Source organism: Octopus bimaculoides, chromosome 8, assembly GCF_046866305.1.
Source record: "Octopus bimaculoides isolate indiv1 chromosome 8, ASM4686630v1, whole genome shotgun sequence".
Taxonomy (NCBI): Eukaryota; Metazoa; Mollusca; class Cephalopoda; order Octopoda; family Octopodidae; genus Octopus; species Octopus bimaculoides.
This window is the reverse complement of record NC_142935.1, coordinates 75,053,828-75,071,244: the sequence shown is the minus strand read 5'-3', so window position 1 is coordinate 75,071,244 and position 17,417 is coordinate 75,053,828. Positions and strand designations below refer to the sequence as shown.

The window sequence follows — 17,417 nt, the reverse complement described above, 5'->3', positions numbered from 1 at the left end:
CTCTCCCCCTCTCCCCCTCTCCCCCTCTCCCCCTCTCCCCCTCTCCCCCTCTCCCCCTCTCCCCCTCTCCCCCTCTCCCCCTCTCTCCCTCTCCCCCTCTCTCCCTCTCCCCCTCTCTCCCTCTCCCCCTCTCCCCCTCTCCCCCTCTCTCCCTCTCCCCCTCTCCCCCTCTCCCCCTCTCCCCCTCTCCCCCTCTCTCCCTCTCTCCCTCTCTCCCTCTCTCCCTCCCCCTCCCCTCTCCCCCTCTCCCCTCTCCCCTCTCCCCCTCTCCCCTCTCCCCCTCTCCCCTCTCCCCCTCTCCCCTCTCCCCCTCTCCCCCTCTCCCCCTCTCCCCCTCTCCCCCTCTCCCCCTCTCCCCTCTCCCCCTCTCCCCTCTCCCCTCTCCCCCTCCCCCTCCCCTCCCCCTCCCATCCCCTCCCCCCTCCCCTCCCCCCTCTCCCTTTCTCCATCTCCCCCTCTCTCCCTATTCCCCTCTCTCTTAATATATATTTCTCTCTCAACAATAACAAACTTCATTATTGCAAAAGTCCCTCCCCCCTCTCCCCTCCCCCTCATTCCTGCTATGTTTCTGTATGAAAGCGATCAAGAAGAGAGAATCACAATATTTTGAACAGAAATATTTAGAATTAGTTTGGAAAGTAAGTATGTTATTGAGGAAAGAAGTATCTCATGAAACATTATAAAAAGTTTTCAAATGAGTTAAAATTAGTTGTAAAGTTAAATTTTAATTATAACTGGAATTCATTCTTATTGATCTTACTTTGTTAATGAAGTATAATAAACGATATTTCAGTCATTAGGTTTACAGTTAGGACGAGCAAACACATTTCTATCTGTGTGATTGACGTTTAAACCTCAAAGAAACGATACATTATTAATGTATTAAAAAAGTAACTAATTTCACACAGAATTTATTTATATAGCCAATCATATGTTTAAATCGCACTCGATATAAAAATCCACTTCGAGATAAATAAATAAAATAAAATGGCCATACTTCGTCATATATTCCCAGTGAATTTTATCCTGACTTACAAAAATGTCAATTTTGTGCAATCAGTAAAGTTATAATGTAAGGTCTGCCCCTGAGACGCTCATTTATATTCGCTGATGTGATTATATTCTTTGAATCAGAGAATGACCTACAGGTAGAGATATGTTCAAATTACGGATTTTTAACTTCAAAGAATCAAAGCTTCTTTAGAAGCGAGGTTATCCTTTTCTCATTAATACTGTTAGATCACGGATAGATATAAAAATAAGTAGAATCTATAATTTCCTTAAATGATATTTTAGAAAGTGAAAATCGCAGAATGGAAAGATTTTCATTTACCCAGAAGAGCAATAACAATATACACTTGATTGGTTAATTTAGTAGTTTTACAAGGTTACAATTTATGACTAGAACTGAGGGAATGTAAACTATTTATTTGCTATATCATGTGGTCAGTCATTCATAAACCGGCCAATATGTGTTTGTAGGATTATATAGCGAATGATTATGATAAGAAAAATTATCTGAAATAGATATTCCTCACTATTGCAAGGGTTAACGGAAGGCAATATATATATATATATATAATACACATTAAGTACAGGACAAAACACCAAATGAAGATAACTCGCTCATCAGTTGTCGACTGTTTATTAATATCCATTTCTATATGATCGTCGTAATTCGTTTGAAGCATGTGGAAAGAGAAAATAAACAGCTTCTAACAATGCAAGAAGTTTAATAAAACCTTAATATACTTCGGGCTGAAAGTCTCATCTTTAGAAGAGAAGAACAAACGAAGAACAGTCCAGTTGTGTAGGATCCATTACTTTAATTGAACTTTCCAGCGTCTATGTAACAGCAGCAGTCGCTCTCTCACTCTCCAAACGTTTGGAGAGCGAGTAACTGTCTGGTGCTGTTGCATAAACGTTGGAGAGATTAAATAGAATAACGGATCCAACACGACTGAACTTTTCTTTGACTGTTCTTCTAAAGATAAGATTTGAGCCCAAAATATATGTTTTATTGAATTTTCCGTATTGTTCAAAGCTGCCTATTTTTTCTCTTTCCACATTCTTCTTATATATATAACCATGTAACCACATGTGAATCGTTGGCAATATTCTTCCTCTGTCTTCTCTTCTTTTGAACTTGCCCCTGTTTCCGAAGAAGAGCGTCCGCTCGAAACGTTACACCATCTTTCTTTCCTTCCCTCAGCGTCTGCTAATACTTTACATGTACCACGTCCTCGCGTTGATGTTTTTTTTTGTGTTTGTTCTTCTTTTTGGGGTATATATATATATATATATATATATATATATATATGAGGCTTATTAAAAATTAATTATTTGTGATGGAAACAGTATTAATACCAAAAGGTAATCATTATATCTAGCTTCGTCTGCCACGATCTATGTGTGTGCTTTCATGCACCAAGCGCCTATATAAGAGGATCTTTCAATGCTAGTATCGCAGTATTCGGTGTTCTAACACAGTAGCCAAGTTGGATATAAAAATTACCTTTTGTGATTAATTCTTCCATCGCTAATAATTAATTTTTATATATGTGCAGGTATGTATGTATATATATATATATATATATATATATATATATATATCCAGTGAGAGAGAGAGGGAGAGAGAGAGGGAGAGAGATTTATAGATATAAATATATATATATACATATATATCTGTGTGTATATATATACATATGTATGCATATACTTATGCCTGTATATATATATATATATATATGCATGTATGTATGTATGTATGTATGTATCTATCTATCTATCTATCTATCTATCTATCTATCTATCTATCGTGGTGACGCAATGGTCCAGTGATTAGGGCAGCAGACTCGCGGTCGTAGGATCGCGGTTTCGATTCCCAGACCGGGCGTTGTAAGTGTTTATTGAGTGAAAACAACTAAAGCTCCACGAGACTCCGGCAGGGGTGGTGGCGAACCCTGCTGTACTTTTTCACCACAACTTTCCCTCTTTCCCTCTTCCTGTTTCTGTTGTACCTGTATTTCAAAGGGCTAGCCTTGTCACACTCTGTGTCACGATGAATCTCCCTGAGAACTAACTACATTAAGGGTACATGTGTCTATAGAGTGCTCAGCCACTTGCACGTTAATTTCACAAGCAGGCTGTTCGGTTGCTAGGATCAACTGGAAACCTCGTCGTCGCAACCGACAGAGTGCCACCATCTATCTATCTATCTATCTATCTATCTACTTGTATAGTAGTGTGTGTGTGTGTGTGTGTGTGTGTGTGTGTGTGTGTGTGTGTGTGTGTGCGCGCGCGCGCGTACGTATGTATATATTTAATGCCGTAGCTTCAACTATGGTTTATTCATTTGTTTGATTTCAAGTATTTACTGAGATTGTTTCATTGCATCTTAAATCACTCATTGTATGATAACCATGTATTATTTTTAGTTTCGATTGAGCTCTTTCATACTGAACATTTAAACTGCATCTTTTTTCTACTCGCCAGTATCGTTGCTGTGTCACGAAAATGCAACGCGAAATCCATGTTATCAAGAGAGAAAGTATCAAACGAAGAACCAGACGCCAGACATCGCATGAAGGAGTTCAATACAAAAGTATCGGCGGTGAATGCTCTTCAAAACTGTAAAATATTATTTGATTGAATATTTCTCAATGAAAAGGACTTGCAAACATATGAAAGTGGGAAATTTAAAAGAAGGGTTAAACGAATGTGTATGTAAAATATTCATAAATTTGTAGCTAGAAATTTTTAGTAGGCAATGTTCTATGTATAGCGGTGAAAAAGAGTTGGCAACATTTTAAAAGAGGCGGTATCAAAGTAGTTATATCAAGTTTACGATTGAAAATAAAAATTGTGCTGATAAAAACAACGAATATTTCAAATTACGAGGAAGATAAGCAACAATAAAATCCAATATCAAATCAATAAAAATAATATTAACCGATGATGTCGAAAAGAAAATATTTTAAAGTATTAGTGTTCTTTTAGCTTATTGTATTTTAAATCTTTAACAAAAATCTTCTAAATTAAAAATTCAAAGAGTTAAGACATATTTTTACGGAGATTTCTACCAATGAGATGCTTTCTTTCTCAGTATTTGCATAAGCGGTGAAAGTTTTAGGTAAATATTATTCTGATTTTTTCTCAATATTTTCCTGACAGTGGATAATAGTTGGATCAGAAATGATTGATGACATCACGCAAAAGTATTTAACTTTTCTATCTTTGTCACACCGTGTTGAAATCATTGAAGCGTTCGCAAAATATGTTAGAAATCTTAGCCAAATTTCCTTATAGTATCCTAAAAATCTTACGGAAGGAAACCCACATTGCATAAGGTAACTTTAAATATAGGTAAAATGTTAAAATGCATTTTTTGTTCTTTGATTATGGGTTGGCTCAACCAGGGCTGACCTGGAGTTGAACTCCAGATATCAACTATTTAAAAATGAACTACTCACAACTATTTTTTGTTTTGCTCAAATTTATAAGACGCTTCTAGAACTTATTAACATTTCAAAAATAAAAAAAAAACACCAAACCCACTACTGAGATAAATTTTTACTTTCGTTAATTTCTCTTTCAATTGTTCTTACCAATAGTCGAGAACAGTTTTCCAGGTTTTTATCCGTCTAAACAATGTAATTTTTGATGTCGTAGGTAGGCATGTGCTTTCCTGTATTCATCAGATATTACCTATTATAAATCAGAAGAAAAATAAGTTAACGAGAATATCTCATCCGTTTCTTTTTCCAAAGTCTTGCAATTATCGCTTCTTTGTTTACCTTCTAATACAGCTATGCTTTCTTTTTTTTTATTTGGTAAAATAAATAAAAGTAATAAAGATTCCATTCCATAATCTCTAACACACGGAATTGGTTTTCTTTCATAAAAAAGAAAAAGAATCGAATTGCATGAATGTAAATCTCACCTCTTTGTGTGTGTGTGTGCAGATGTCAATGGCGACATAATAGAGCAACCAATCATTGTAAGGGAATATAATGTAAAATCATTCCAGTTATTTCACAACTAAGTCAATAATCTAACTTTAAATTCTGGAAAAATAGTTTCTAAACTGAAGTGACGGGAAACTAACTGAAATTTCATACTTTGGGCAAACATGATATAATGCAATATATATATCCTTTACTTCTTTCGGTCATTAGACTGTGGCCATGCTGGGGCGCCGCTTTGAAGAATTTTGTTGGTAGGGGACACGAACACGCATACACACACACACACACACACACACACACACACACACACACACACACACACACACACACACACACACACGTATAGGACGGGTTTCCTTCAATTTTCGTCCACTAAATCCATCCAGAAAGCTTTGGTCACCCCGAGGCTATAGTAGAAGACACTTACCCAAAGTGTCACGCAGTGGGACTGAAATACATACATACATACATACATATATACACATACATACATACATATTTTGAGAACGTATAAAAATACAATTCCGTCTAATGACGTGATGTTAGTTTACTGCTCGGGTTAGTTTACAGCTAAAACTCCGGCTTGAACTGCAACTGAGACATGGCGGTACTGAATTTGCCTGTCAAAGATAGCTTGGTGTGATTTATCATTGAGCGGGTAGAGAGATAGAATGAACAAGTAAAACATGTGTTTCACTCTAGAGCAATTAACTCATAATTCAAAAGTAATTGCAGACTAGCTGTAGTGAATAAGCGATTAAGAAAAATTGCGTAAAGTCTCTTTCAGCAGTTTCTAGTATAGCTGCGCATGTGGAGCATATGTCATTGAGTAAAGATTTCCATCTAAGCTAACTGTTCCGTGTTCAGAGAGACAAAATTAAGGAATATCCTTAATAAAGGATATTCGTAGTTAAGAAGTGGTATCTAAAAGTTCCAGGATTAGTTATGTTTAACAAAAAATAACTTATTTACCTAAGTTTTAACATAACATCCATTGAAATAGTAACCTTGCGCAGCAATATATCAGTCCCAATGTTTCTGCCACTTTCGGGACCCGGCCTGGAAGTTGGTTTCTGTAAGCGAGTCGAGGACCTTCTATGATTCGCTCTTCATCTCGATAACGGTGTTAAATCTAGCGAATAGGGCAGGTGCGAAAGTGATACCATGTTGTTTTGTGAGGAGAGCTCGGTGACAGGGTGCATTTTCGTCGTGAAGAATCCAATTCTTTTGGCTCAGTAGATCCGGTTGCTTTCGCCGAATTTCCTCTCTCAAACGCTTCAAAACGTCGCAGTGGAACTCTTGATTGACAGCTTTGCCTTGGGGGACGAATTCTCGATGCACAATACCGCGGATGTCGATAAAAACGATGAACATGCTCTTGATTGAACTGCAACTTCTGTCGTGGAGATGAAGGACTCTTTCATTGTGACGACTGCTGCTTCTTCTCAGGGTCTTACCCGCAGACCCAGCTCTCATCACCGGTGATGATCCTGGACATGAAGGACGAGTCATCAGTGGCACGCTGATGGAGATCTTGACAAACTTCGATGCGATGTTCTTTCTGATCAGTGGTCAGCGGGCAGAAGGCAAGCTTGGCAGAAACACGTCACTTGTTCATTTCATACATTAGGATTGCCTGCACGGACCCATACGATAAATCAACAACATCAGCAAGGTCACTGATTGTCTTCCGACGATCTTCATGCACAAGATGATATATTTTCACCAGATTTCCGGGAGTGACGCTCGTGGCAGATCTGCCAGATCGCTCATCGTCTTTCAGGGATGTTCTTCCGCTTTTGGAGCCCTAGTGCTACTCAAAAACATTGCGTACGGCCTATTGCCTCGTCTCCGTAAGCTTGCCGAAGCATGCTCAATGTCTTTGTAGAAGACTTCCCAAGTTTAACACAAAATTTCACGTTGGCTCCTTGTTCCAGCTTTCTGTCCATGACAAAATCTCATACTATATATAGCATACACATGATCCCCAAAACACGAATTTCACAACTTGCGAAGTAAACACAGTAATGTCACTCGGCACACTGCCTCACGAAGGTCACTGCTCGCTTTTACTACACACACAGCTATGTAGTGCTAGCTGTTGGCGCGCTACAGAACTAGTCCGGGAATTGTTTCATACCACTTCGTACCAGTTCATCGAAGAATTATGGAACAGCCACTACATCACTATCATGTCCATTTCCTTCTGGAACCACTGCTGAGTGTGAAACCTTCTCTTAAAGGTCCAGCGTCATTTACTCTATTATCACTAGAGTTTCTGTGTAAACTCAAGTCTCAATGTTCTACTCATTTTTTCTATTCATTATATTTACAATAAGACCTTCACTTTAAATCTCCTTAATTTTTCTAATTATTCTTTAGTTATCGTAAACATCTCCAGCTCCCTTTTCAGACAGTCAATATTGCTGTTTCTTTATGGGCAATATTGCTGTTTCTTTATGGGCAAAATTCTGGTTCAAGCACCCCGTAAAACCCTTCATACCATTTTCTTTTGGAATTTAACTGTTATTTTTAGCAGCACAACTCACGACCACCTAATACCTTCCTCATTTCATTGTTTCTGTGACATGTATTGATGCTTTTCAATATTTTTCTCTCTGTCTATTTTAAATTCAGATTTAAAAATAGAATTTGAAAGAGTGGAACTTTTTGGACTTTTGTGGGTGGGGAGAGGTTTAAAAAGCTAAAAATATTTTTTCTTTTCATAATCGTATGAATTTCCGTGTGTAGAACACAAATTCGCAAAAATTTTCTGGAAATTCAAAAAAAAAAAAAGAAAAAAAAAAGTTATGGGATGCTGAAACCAGAATTCTGCGTGTTTGTGAATCTTGTTTACTAGTATTATTATTAATATATAGAGAATAGTGAATTGTTCTTTCTGCTTGAATAATTTCCGCAAGTTCTCATATTGTCAATGACTTTTTGTTATAACATATAGTTTCTTCCTCTCTACTAACATTACAAAATCTAGTAGTAATTTTCCATAAGTGTCCCCTGTTGTCCGCAGCAATCTTGAACAACTTAGGAAGGTATGAAATTTCAGTTCTTTTCGTGGTCAGAGTTACAATTCTTTGATGCTTGCTGCCTGTTTAGTACCGGTCAGATATTTGCTTAAAATAGATGACCTAGTTTTCAAATAACACACCTGCAGACATACATTTATATCTCTTTACTCTATTTTTACTCTTTTACTTGTTTCAGTCATTTGACTGCGGCCATGCTGGAACACTGCCTTTAGTCGGTACTTGTAAGCCTAGTACTTATTCTATCGGTCTTTTGCCGAGCCTCTATGTTACGGGGACGTAAACACACCAGCATCGGTTGTCAAGCGATATTGGGGGGACAAACACAGACACACAAACACGCACACACATATATATACATATATACGACAGGCTTCTTTCAGTTTCCGCCTACCAAATCCACTCACAAGGCTTCGGTCGGCCCGAGGCTATAGCAGAAGACACTTGCCCAAGGTGCCACGCAGTGGGACTGAACCCGGAACCATGTGGTTGGTAAGCAAGCTACTTACCACACAGCCTATGGTAATATAATACCAATAAAGTTGTCTTGATGATTTGCTATTGACGAACAAGAAAGTACAGTTGGTGTATTGTCTTTCTGTATATCAAACAATCCCAGATATGAGAGGAATCGGTATATATTTAGTGAAAGCTTACAGTAGAGGGAAAAAAGAGAGAGAGAGAGGGAGAGGGGGAGAGAGAAAGAGAAAGATAAAGATAAAGATAGAGGGAGAGAGAGAAAGATAAAGAGAGAGGGAGAAAGAGAAAGAGAGAGAGGAGAAGGAGGGAGAGAGAGAGGGAGGGAGAGAGAGAAAGAAAGAGAGAGAGGGAGAGAGAAACCGTACACCAGTTTCGATTGCCGATAGAAAGCCTGTGGATCTTTTTCAGTTTGACCACTAAATGTCGAAAATTCAAAATTTATTGAAAATTTTAAAATTTGGTACATTATTGTAGCTTTCCAAGCTGAATTTCAAGGGATATTTCACGTATCCAGAAAAATTTAGTAAAAACGTTATAGAGGTTTAAAGTTTGATCATTTCTCCACAGGATGTGGAAGCTGTCATTTTGTGCTTAATAGCACGTGTTGTCAACTGTAAATAAAACAAATTTTGCTTTATGCACGCCATATAACGCCTCATAACATTTTTTTTATCTTTGGGAATTTTCTGAAAACTTTGCGAATTTGTATTCTACACATGGGAATTCATGCGTTTATCCAAAAATAAAACAAAAACCTTTTTGGTGCGTGATTTAAGGCCTATTTTGTTGTTATTTTTAGCACATCTGACGACCTGCTCAGTGAGTGGAAAATATGTCAACACTTCTTTCTAGCAGACAAAATAATTCTCAAGCTTGGCTTGTTACTATGGAAACAAGCATGAATGTGTCTGTGGCTTACGGTTGGTTAAAATTACCCAAAATTTGCAAACTTTGAAAGTTAATAACTCTTTATTTATTAATTTATGGCGAAATGAATCTCAAAGCAGTGATTGGCCTATAAAGCCATATTATCACACGGAATATGAAATCAATTCGCGCAGGAATTGAAGAGATTGAAAATTGGCAGCCAAGCAGAAAAGATCCCGATTTTGTTATTTTATTTGTATGCAATATCCTAGAGTAACAGAATTGGGATCTTTTGCTTCGCTGTCACTTTTGAATTTCTTCAATTTTGTTCCCGTTACTTTCGTATTTGGTATAATGATATAGTTTTGTATGGTACCTATTGACAAGAAATTCATTTTCGCCATAAATCAATAAATAAAGAATTAATAGCTTTTAAAGTTTGAAAATATTGGATAATTTTAGCCAGTCGAAAGCGACAGACATATGGGAGCCTGCTTCCATAGTAATAAGCAAAGCTGTTTCCATTGTAACAAGCCAAGCTGTTACCAAGCTACTTGCCCCTCTGTTGCTCCCTTGTCCATAATATGGTCATTTTTTCGTGGTCACATGAGGTATGAGGTGATTGTGAGATGTGCTAAAAAATAACCGGTAAACAGGCCTTAAATCAAGCACCAAGTTGTTTTTTTTTTTGCTGTGGAGAGGGTTTTGCATAATCGTATGAATTCCTGTGTGTAGAATGCAAATTTCAAAACATCTGAAAATTCCCTATAATAAGTTGATGGGTTATATGGCTTGTGTAAAGCAGAATTCCACCAATATTTAATTTGTTTACAGTTTGATATAAAAACACACAATGTTGACAACACGTGCAGTCACACACAAAATGACAGCTTCCAAATCCCATTTTCTAACTAGGTAAAAATGATCAAACTTTAAACTTCTGTAACTTTTATTTAAAAATTTCTGGAACAAATGAAATTCAGCGTGAAAAATTACATCAATACTCCAAATTAGAAAATTTTCACTTAATTTTTCACTTAAATTTTCACTTAAATTTCACTAAAATTTTTCAAAAAATGTAACCAAACAAAAGATTCAAGAGTTGTAATCAAATAGTTCGATATTACAATTGTTTTATTAATGTTATTCTTTTTGCAAAGGAATCTTCAGCATGGTTGATATCTCACTAGGAATCTGGGATGGCAAAAAAAAACAAACAAAAAACAAAAACCTGTTACACAAAAATGGTCAGACATAATCTAACTCACACAGAAATTAACAGGAACACAGACACGTTTCAATACACTGTTGTAGGTATTTTTTGTTTTATCAACACTGCCGTTAATGTTGCAGAAAGTGTATATGTGACAACTCCATCCCACATCTCTTTGAACTCACATCTTCCAGAAATACAACCCCACCCACCACCACAGATAGATGTACAGAAGTAAATGGTTACAGAGGTGAATTCCAAATGCGGAATGGGGTTCTGACATTCATACATTTCCGCAGCATTAATGACGTACATTCTTTTTTCCTTCTTTTTCTTTCTATTTTTTGCCTTTTTTTTTTACTTGTTTTAGTCATTTGACTGCGGCCATGCTGGAGTATCACTTTGAAGGGTTTTAGTCGAACAAATCGACCCCAGGACTTAATTTAATTTTAAAGCCTAGTATTTTTTCTACCCACGCTTTTTTTGCCGAACCGCTAAGTTCTGGGAACACAAACACACCAACACTGGTTGTCAAGCGCTGATGGGGAGGCACACATACACAGATATATATATGTATATATGTATATATATGTGTATACAACGGGTTTCTTTCAGTTTCCCTCTACCAAATCCACTCACAAGGTTTTGGTCGGCCCGAGGCTATACTAGAAGACACTTGCCCAAGGTGCCACGCAGTAGGACTGAGCCCGGAACCATGTGGCTAGGAAGCAATCTTCTTACCACACAGCCACTTTAATAATAGTTGTTCATAAATATAAGCTTTCGTTTGTCTAATCACACACACATATACGACGGGATCCTTTCGGTTTCCGTCTACTAAATTCACTCAAAAGGCTTTGGTCGGACCCAGGCTATAGTAGAAGACACTTGCCCAAAGTGCCACGCAGTGGGACTGAACCCGGAACTATGTTTTGGGGGAGCAAGCTTCTTACTACACAACCACGCCTACACCTATGTGTATGTATATTAAACATACATACATTCATATATATGCAAATACGCTTGGAGGCATGAAAACCTACAACTATCTATCTATCTATCTATATATATATATATATATATATATATATATATATGTGTGTGTGTGTGTGTGTGTGTGTGTGTGTGTGTGTGTGTGTGTGAATAAAGTATAAATGAGTAGTAAAAAGGTACAGTTGTCAATTCATTACGGTCGTTTCAAGCAACTCCTTTAATTGATAAGAAGCCGTTTTCGTCAGATGGCTGCATGAACTTCAAACATAAAGGAAATATTAGGATAATATTAGCCCGTAGGATAAATAATCATAATGGTAATAGTAGATTAATCCCTAATAACTCTAATAAGTCTAAGTATGTAAATACCAATAATACAAAGAATAGCACCGATAACTCAACCTCAGCCAGTAGTAATGCAGACGAGATGATTAATATCAACGGAGCCAATAAACCACAGTCGGTACCCCATGTATCACATATGCAACCATTTTAAGTTGATTTCATAACACTTAACGTTACAATCCATGACATTAGGGTTAATATAAATATAAGTAACAATACCAATTATAACAACAGGAGTAATAGCGACGTAATCTGAACAGTACCTCAAATGATGACTCTATGATTATTAATAATATGGTAGAAAAAACTAATAATAATAATAATAATAATAACTGCAATTGCAATTTCAGGGCAAGATCCCATTGCCCGCTATTAGGTCAGTGTTTATATAAATGTACAGTAATGACGGACACTAATAACTTTATTTACATAGAGTGCTCTTTAGATATGAAAAAACGTCTGAATAACCATCTTCCATCCTTTAGAATTAGGCATAAAGCCAGCAGTACGTCATTATCTACGAAGATTCGGGAATTCAAGGATAATAATATTAAATTCAGTGTAAAGTGGAATATAGTGCGTAGAGTTCAGCCATACAAAAATAGCTGATATGGGTGTGATTTCTGCTGTATAGAGATATATGAAATATTCAAATATAGAGATAAAAACAGCCTAATTAATAATAATTTAGATCATAAGGTATCATGTGTTCATAGGATTACCCGCACCTTTAAATACTTTAGAAGCAGCTAATAATAAATACCTCATACTGTATCTTTGATAACAAGTTACTCAATGCGCTAATCATTCATAGCTTACACTCTGTGATATCGAAACCTTTTCAGTAATGCATTCTAATGACCCTTGGCCCCTCTGATCCTTTATGTATAGCTAACAGCACTATCTATTTATAGCACTCTCTAGTAATCTGACATTTATATAACCTGCAAAATGAAATGATTATTCTATAGCCTAAATTAGGACACAATAGTTTATTACTTAAATCAATATTACCTAGTATAATTTGTTCCCTATATGGCTGATATAAAATACATTTACCATTTTTACTAGTGGATTTTAAAATTTCGCACCTCCCCTAAGTATAGGATATACCCTCTAAGATCTGGTAGTATTCTACCTGTATTCATTTTCGGTGTACTTTAGAAACATTTTATAAACCACTTTTCACAGTTAATTTTGTCTCTATTACAATTTGGTTTGGTTGTCTCTTATTAATAAAAATGATCTTGCTATAATTTTTTTCTATATATCTATACCATTAAAAAGATTTTTTTATTTTATTTTATATCCTTCTTCTTTACATCTTTATATCTTTTATATCCTTTTATATAATCTTTATAGCTTATATTTAAATTTTTTTATGCCTTTATCCTTTTATATACTTTTACAGTTTATATACTTTTAACAGCTTATACATTTTTACATGCCTCACAGTAGACTTTAATTTCATATTCTTTTATTTTAATACACATTATTTTTCATTATTTGATTGTGGGCCTAAATTTTAAAATTTTGTATCTGAATGTATTTCTTTATATATATTAAATATCTCTAATCTATTTACCCTATACCTGGGACCATATTTTTTATTCTACCCTATCGTTATCCACCCGTTATGATGTGGAATGTTTCTAATATCAGTTCACTTTATATCATAAGTAATTTTGTTATAGATTCTATATATATATTCTTTTTACCAGGATATTTTATACACTACATTTACAAAAAGTTTTATTATTTCTCTTATATCTTAATGTATCCCTTTATTATAATTTAATGTACAATTTTATCCTTCGCCTATATATTTAATATTATATCTATTGCTATGATATCATAACTATGCTAAACTGTAGTGAACACCTTTTCCTATTTTCTGAATTTGATTTCCACCCCTACGTCCTAATACTTATTCCAGTAGATTTCAAGGTCTCCCCCTTTTAATACGATAATCAAAATAAGTAGTATCAGCTCTCCCTATCCTTTTCCGTTCTTCTTATCATCCCCGCCCCATCACTCATTCCCTTATTACTATCCAACGCATTACCCACTTTGTAGATAAAGCCGGATGTATTGTTTCATCACACATGATAGTTTAGTAGGCCGACATGATATTAATTGATTTATCACCACTGACCAGAATACATGTACAACCCCACTAAGACTTAATTCTAGCCGGTTGGAAATAATCCCGCCTCTTTTATTTTGAAGTACAGGTAATTGGGTCACTTATTTCAATTATTCCACACCCCACCACTACAATAACCTCTACTGTCCTCTAAATTCTATTTGTTCCGAGATAACTATTTGGTAAAATTCTGCCAACTGAATAGCTGCAGAATCAATGCATTTTGGCTTTGTGGAGTTGTGATTATCTTAAATCAGTTGAATGGTCCTTTTTGTTTGAAGTTCATGCAGTCATCTGACGAAAACAGTTTCTTTGCAATGATGTAATATTTCCATTAATCAATTAAAGGAGTCGCTTGAAACGACCGTAAGGAATGGACACCTGTACCTCTTTTTTTAACTCCTTTATTCTCTCTCTCTCCCCTGCTCTCTTTCTCTCTCTCTCTGATTGTCTTAGATCCTACATCTGTCACTCTCTCCATATTTCCTAGGATATATATATATATATATATATATATATATATATATATATATAATAAAGGAAAAACTGCATTGTAAATAAACAACGACAGATAAAAAACGTATACGTATACTGAGTGTACAACCGGACGTTAACTGTATGCAACGCACTCCGACTTTTATTAACAGTAAATTTTATATTTACTGTACTCTGTACTCTTTCACTACAACTTTCTTCCACTCTTTTTCCCTGTTTCTGCTGTACCTGTATTTGAAAGGGCCAGCCTTGTCACACGCTGTCACGCCGAATCTCTCTGAGAACTACGTGAAGGATACAAGTGTCCGTTGAGTGCTCACGTTAATATCACGAGTAGGCTGTTCCGTTGATCGGATCAACTGGGATCCTTGTCCTCGCAACCGATGGAGTGCCACGATATATATATATATATATATATATATATATATATATATATATATATATATATAAATTCAAAAAAGGATAAAACTCTTTTACAGGATTTTTGTCAAGAAGCCAGTGTGTAAAAAAATTCGTAAGGGAAATTTCTATTCCCAAGAATATAATTATTCGTTTATATTTATATAAAGGGCATTATTACAGAAAAAATAACAACGCCACACAGTGGACTTCTCAAAATAACCACCGCATTAGGTACTAAATGTGGTTATTTTGAGAAGTCCACTGTGTGGCGTTGTTATTTTTTCTGTAATAATGCCCTTTATATAAATATATATATATATATATATATAGGTTAGTAGAGTTAGAGGCTGGAATAACGGTCTAAGGGATAAAAGTATCCGTTATACTACCGGTATAATTACCTATGTTAACCCTGGAAGTACATGTGCAAGCATATTATGCTCATAGATTACAGGTAATGACAAAGATAAACATGAGTTTGTCAGGAATCAAATTTAAAGTAAATAGAAAATGGAGAAATCTCCATTTCTCCATTTTCCGTTTACTTTATATATATATGTATATATATATTACGGAGATGTACTTGCATCAGAGCAGGTGACCTGATCTGAGATCGTGTGTTGGAACGAAAACAATTGCAGCGTGGAAGGTATTTATAAGCCATTTAAGAAAATTCAACATTTAAATTTAATTTGCCAAAATATTTTCGTCGCTTTGAGACCGCGACCTGTTCACTGACAAAATTCCGTGCAGCACGGAATTTTGTCAGTGAACAGGTCAGTGGTGATAAATTCTGGTCAGTGGTGATAAATCAATTAATATCATGTCGGCCTACTAAACTATCATGTGTGATGAAACAATACATCCGGCTTTATCTACAAAGTGGAAAATGCATTGGATAGTAATAAGGGAATTAGTAATGGGGAGGGGGTGATAAGAAGATGCAGCACGGAATTTTGTCAGAGAACAGATCGCGGTCTCAAAGCGACGAAAATATTTTGGCAAATTAAATTTAAATGTTGAAGTGAATCTAATGGTTTTTGTGTGTTTCTTAAATGGCTTATAAACACCTTCCACGCTGCAATTGTTCATATATATATATATATATATATATATATATATATATATATATATATATATATATATATATATATATATATATATATATATATATATATATATATGTGTGTGTGTGTGTGTGTGTGTGTGTGTGTGTGTGTACAAGGAAACAGGGAGAAATATATATTTTACTGAGAGATATTTCTTTTTACTGTCTTCTCATCTTATAGAAATGTGTCTTATACCTATGCTTGTACACATTTATGATATTCTAATTATGAGCAGGGCTTCCCCCTCAATCTCCTGAATTTTGTTTCCTACATACATGTATGTTTTTTCATTGATAATGATTTTGCTATGTATAAACATAAATGTAAAAGTTTTCCAAAATAGATTGCACTTCAGGTTTGAAGCTCCGATGAAGCTATAATGTGGTACTCAAGCACTCAGCTATGAGTGCATTAATCTTATAGCAGAAACAGCTGTAAGCTAATGAAATTCATAATTGTTTATTTCCTTTGTCTTCCCAATTTCTTTTTACCGTTATGTACTCGACTGACGTTTCATACTGAAGCATATGCATGTTGAGTTCCATGTAGGTTATTAGCATCGCAATGTCTAAGCGGAATACACACACTCACATACATACACACACACACACACACACACACACACACACACACACACACACACACACACACACACACAGGCACGCGCACACACATAGTCACACACACACGCGCGCACACACACATGATGTTATATGTATATAAGTGTGTGTGTTAGATGAATATGTAATAATATAAATTCTTAAAACTTATGCACACAGTTATACGCTTATAGTGACGTATCTAAATAATGCACACGTGCAGACATTAATCAATCGAAAAAGAAAAAAAATCCGTTATGTTGTAAACGTTGTTTCTGCCATAACACACGGCTGGTTAGATTTCAGTTGTGAAATGTCTGAGTTTATACTGAACTGTTTCATCGGTTCAGTAGAATGTTCTGATTGTTTATCTTGGTTGTGTGAAATGATATCTGATAACTGTAGTTGAATCGACTCCTCTAAATCAGATGTTGGACACTGAACATGTTGCGTTGGTGCCGAATTCTGGCGATGGCAAGAATAGTGTCCGGTGCTCGATCGTAAACTCACTGTGTCGCGTCGCATTACATAACGGTTAATCTTTCGTTTCATATTGATGTGGACCTGAATAGAAATGTTGACAATGCATTAGTTAAACATTATAAAACATAGTTTTTATGTTTAGTTAAAAGAGGTAAAACATATAATCTCTGTAAAGAAAACATTATTCTAGGAAGAACAACAATATATTATTGCATTTATGAGATAATAGTAGACAACAAGCAGAGAGCGCAAACCTCCGCCTAGACAACACCAT

General features: G+C 35.7%; 2 protein-coding genes across 2 annotated transcripts in view; one reads left to right on the top strand and one right to left on the bottom strand.

Moving 5' to 3' along the window:
- Window positions 1–4,877, top strand: part of LOC106881785 (integrin alpha-9) — a 36,687-nt gene extending 31,810 nt beyond the window's left edge. Inside the window, exon 13 of the mRNA XM_052970165.2 lies at window positions 3,496–4,877. Coding sequence (XP_052826125.2) covers window positions 3,496–3,636 — 141 coding nt within the window. The 3' untranslated portion in view covers window positions 3,637–4,877. The remainder of the gene's footprint in view (window positions 1–3,495) is intronic.
- Window positions 4,878–16,504: 11,627 nt separating this feature from the next.
- The window catches only part of LOC106884339 (calcitonin gene-related peptide type 1 receptor), a 107,267-nt gene continuing 106,354 nt past the window's right edge, over window positions 16,505–17,417 (bottom strand). Inside the window, exon 13 of the mRNA XM_052969887.2 lies at window positions 16,505–17,224. Within this exon, the coding sequence (XP_052825847.2) occupies window positions 16,916–17,224 (309 nt within the window). The 3' untranslated portion in view covers window positions 16,505–16,915. The remainder of the gene's footprint in view (window positions 17,225–17,417) is intronic.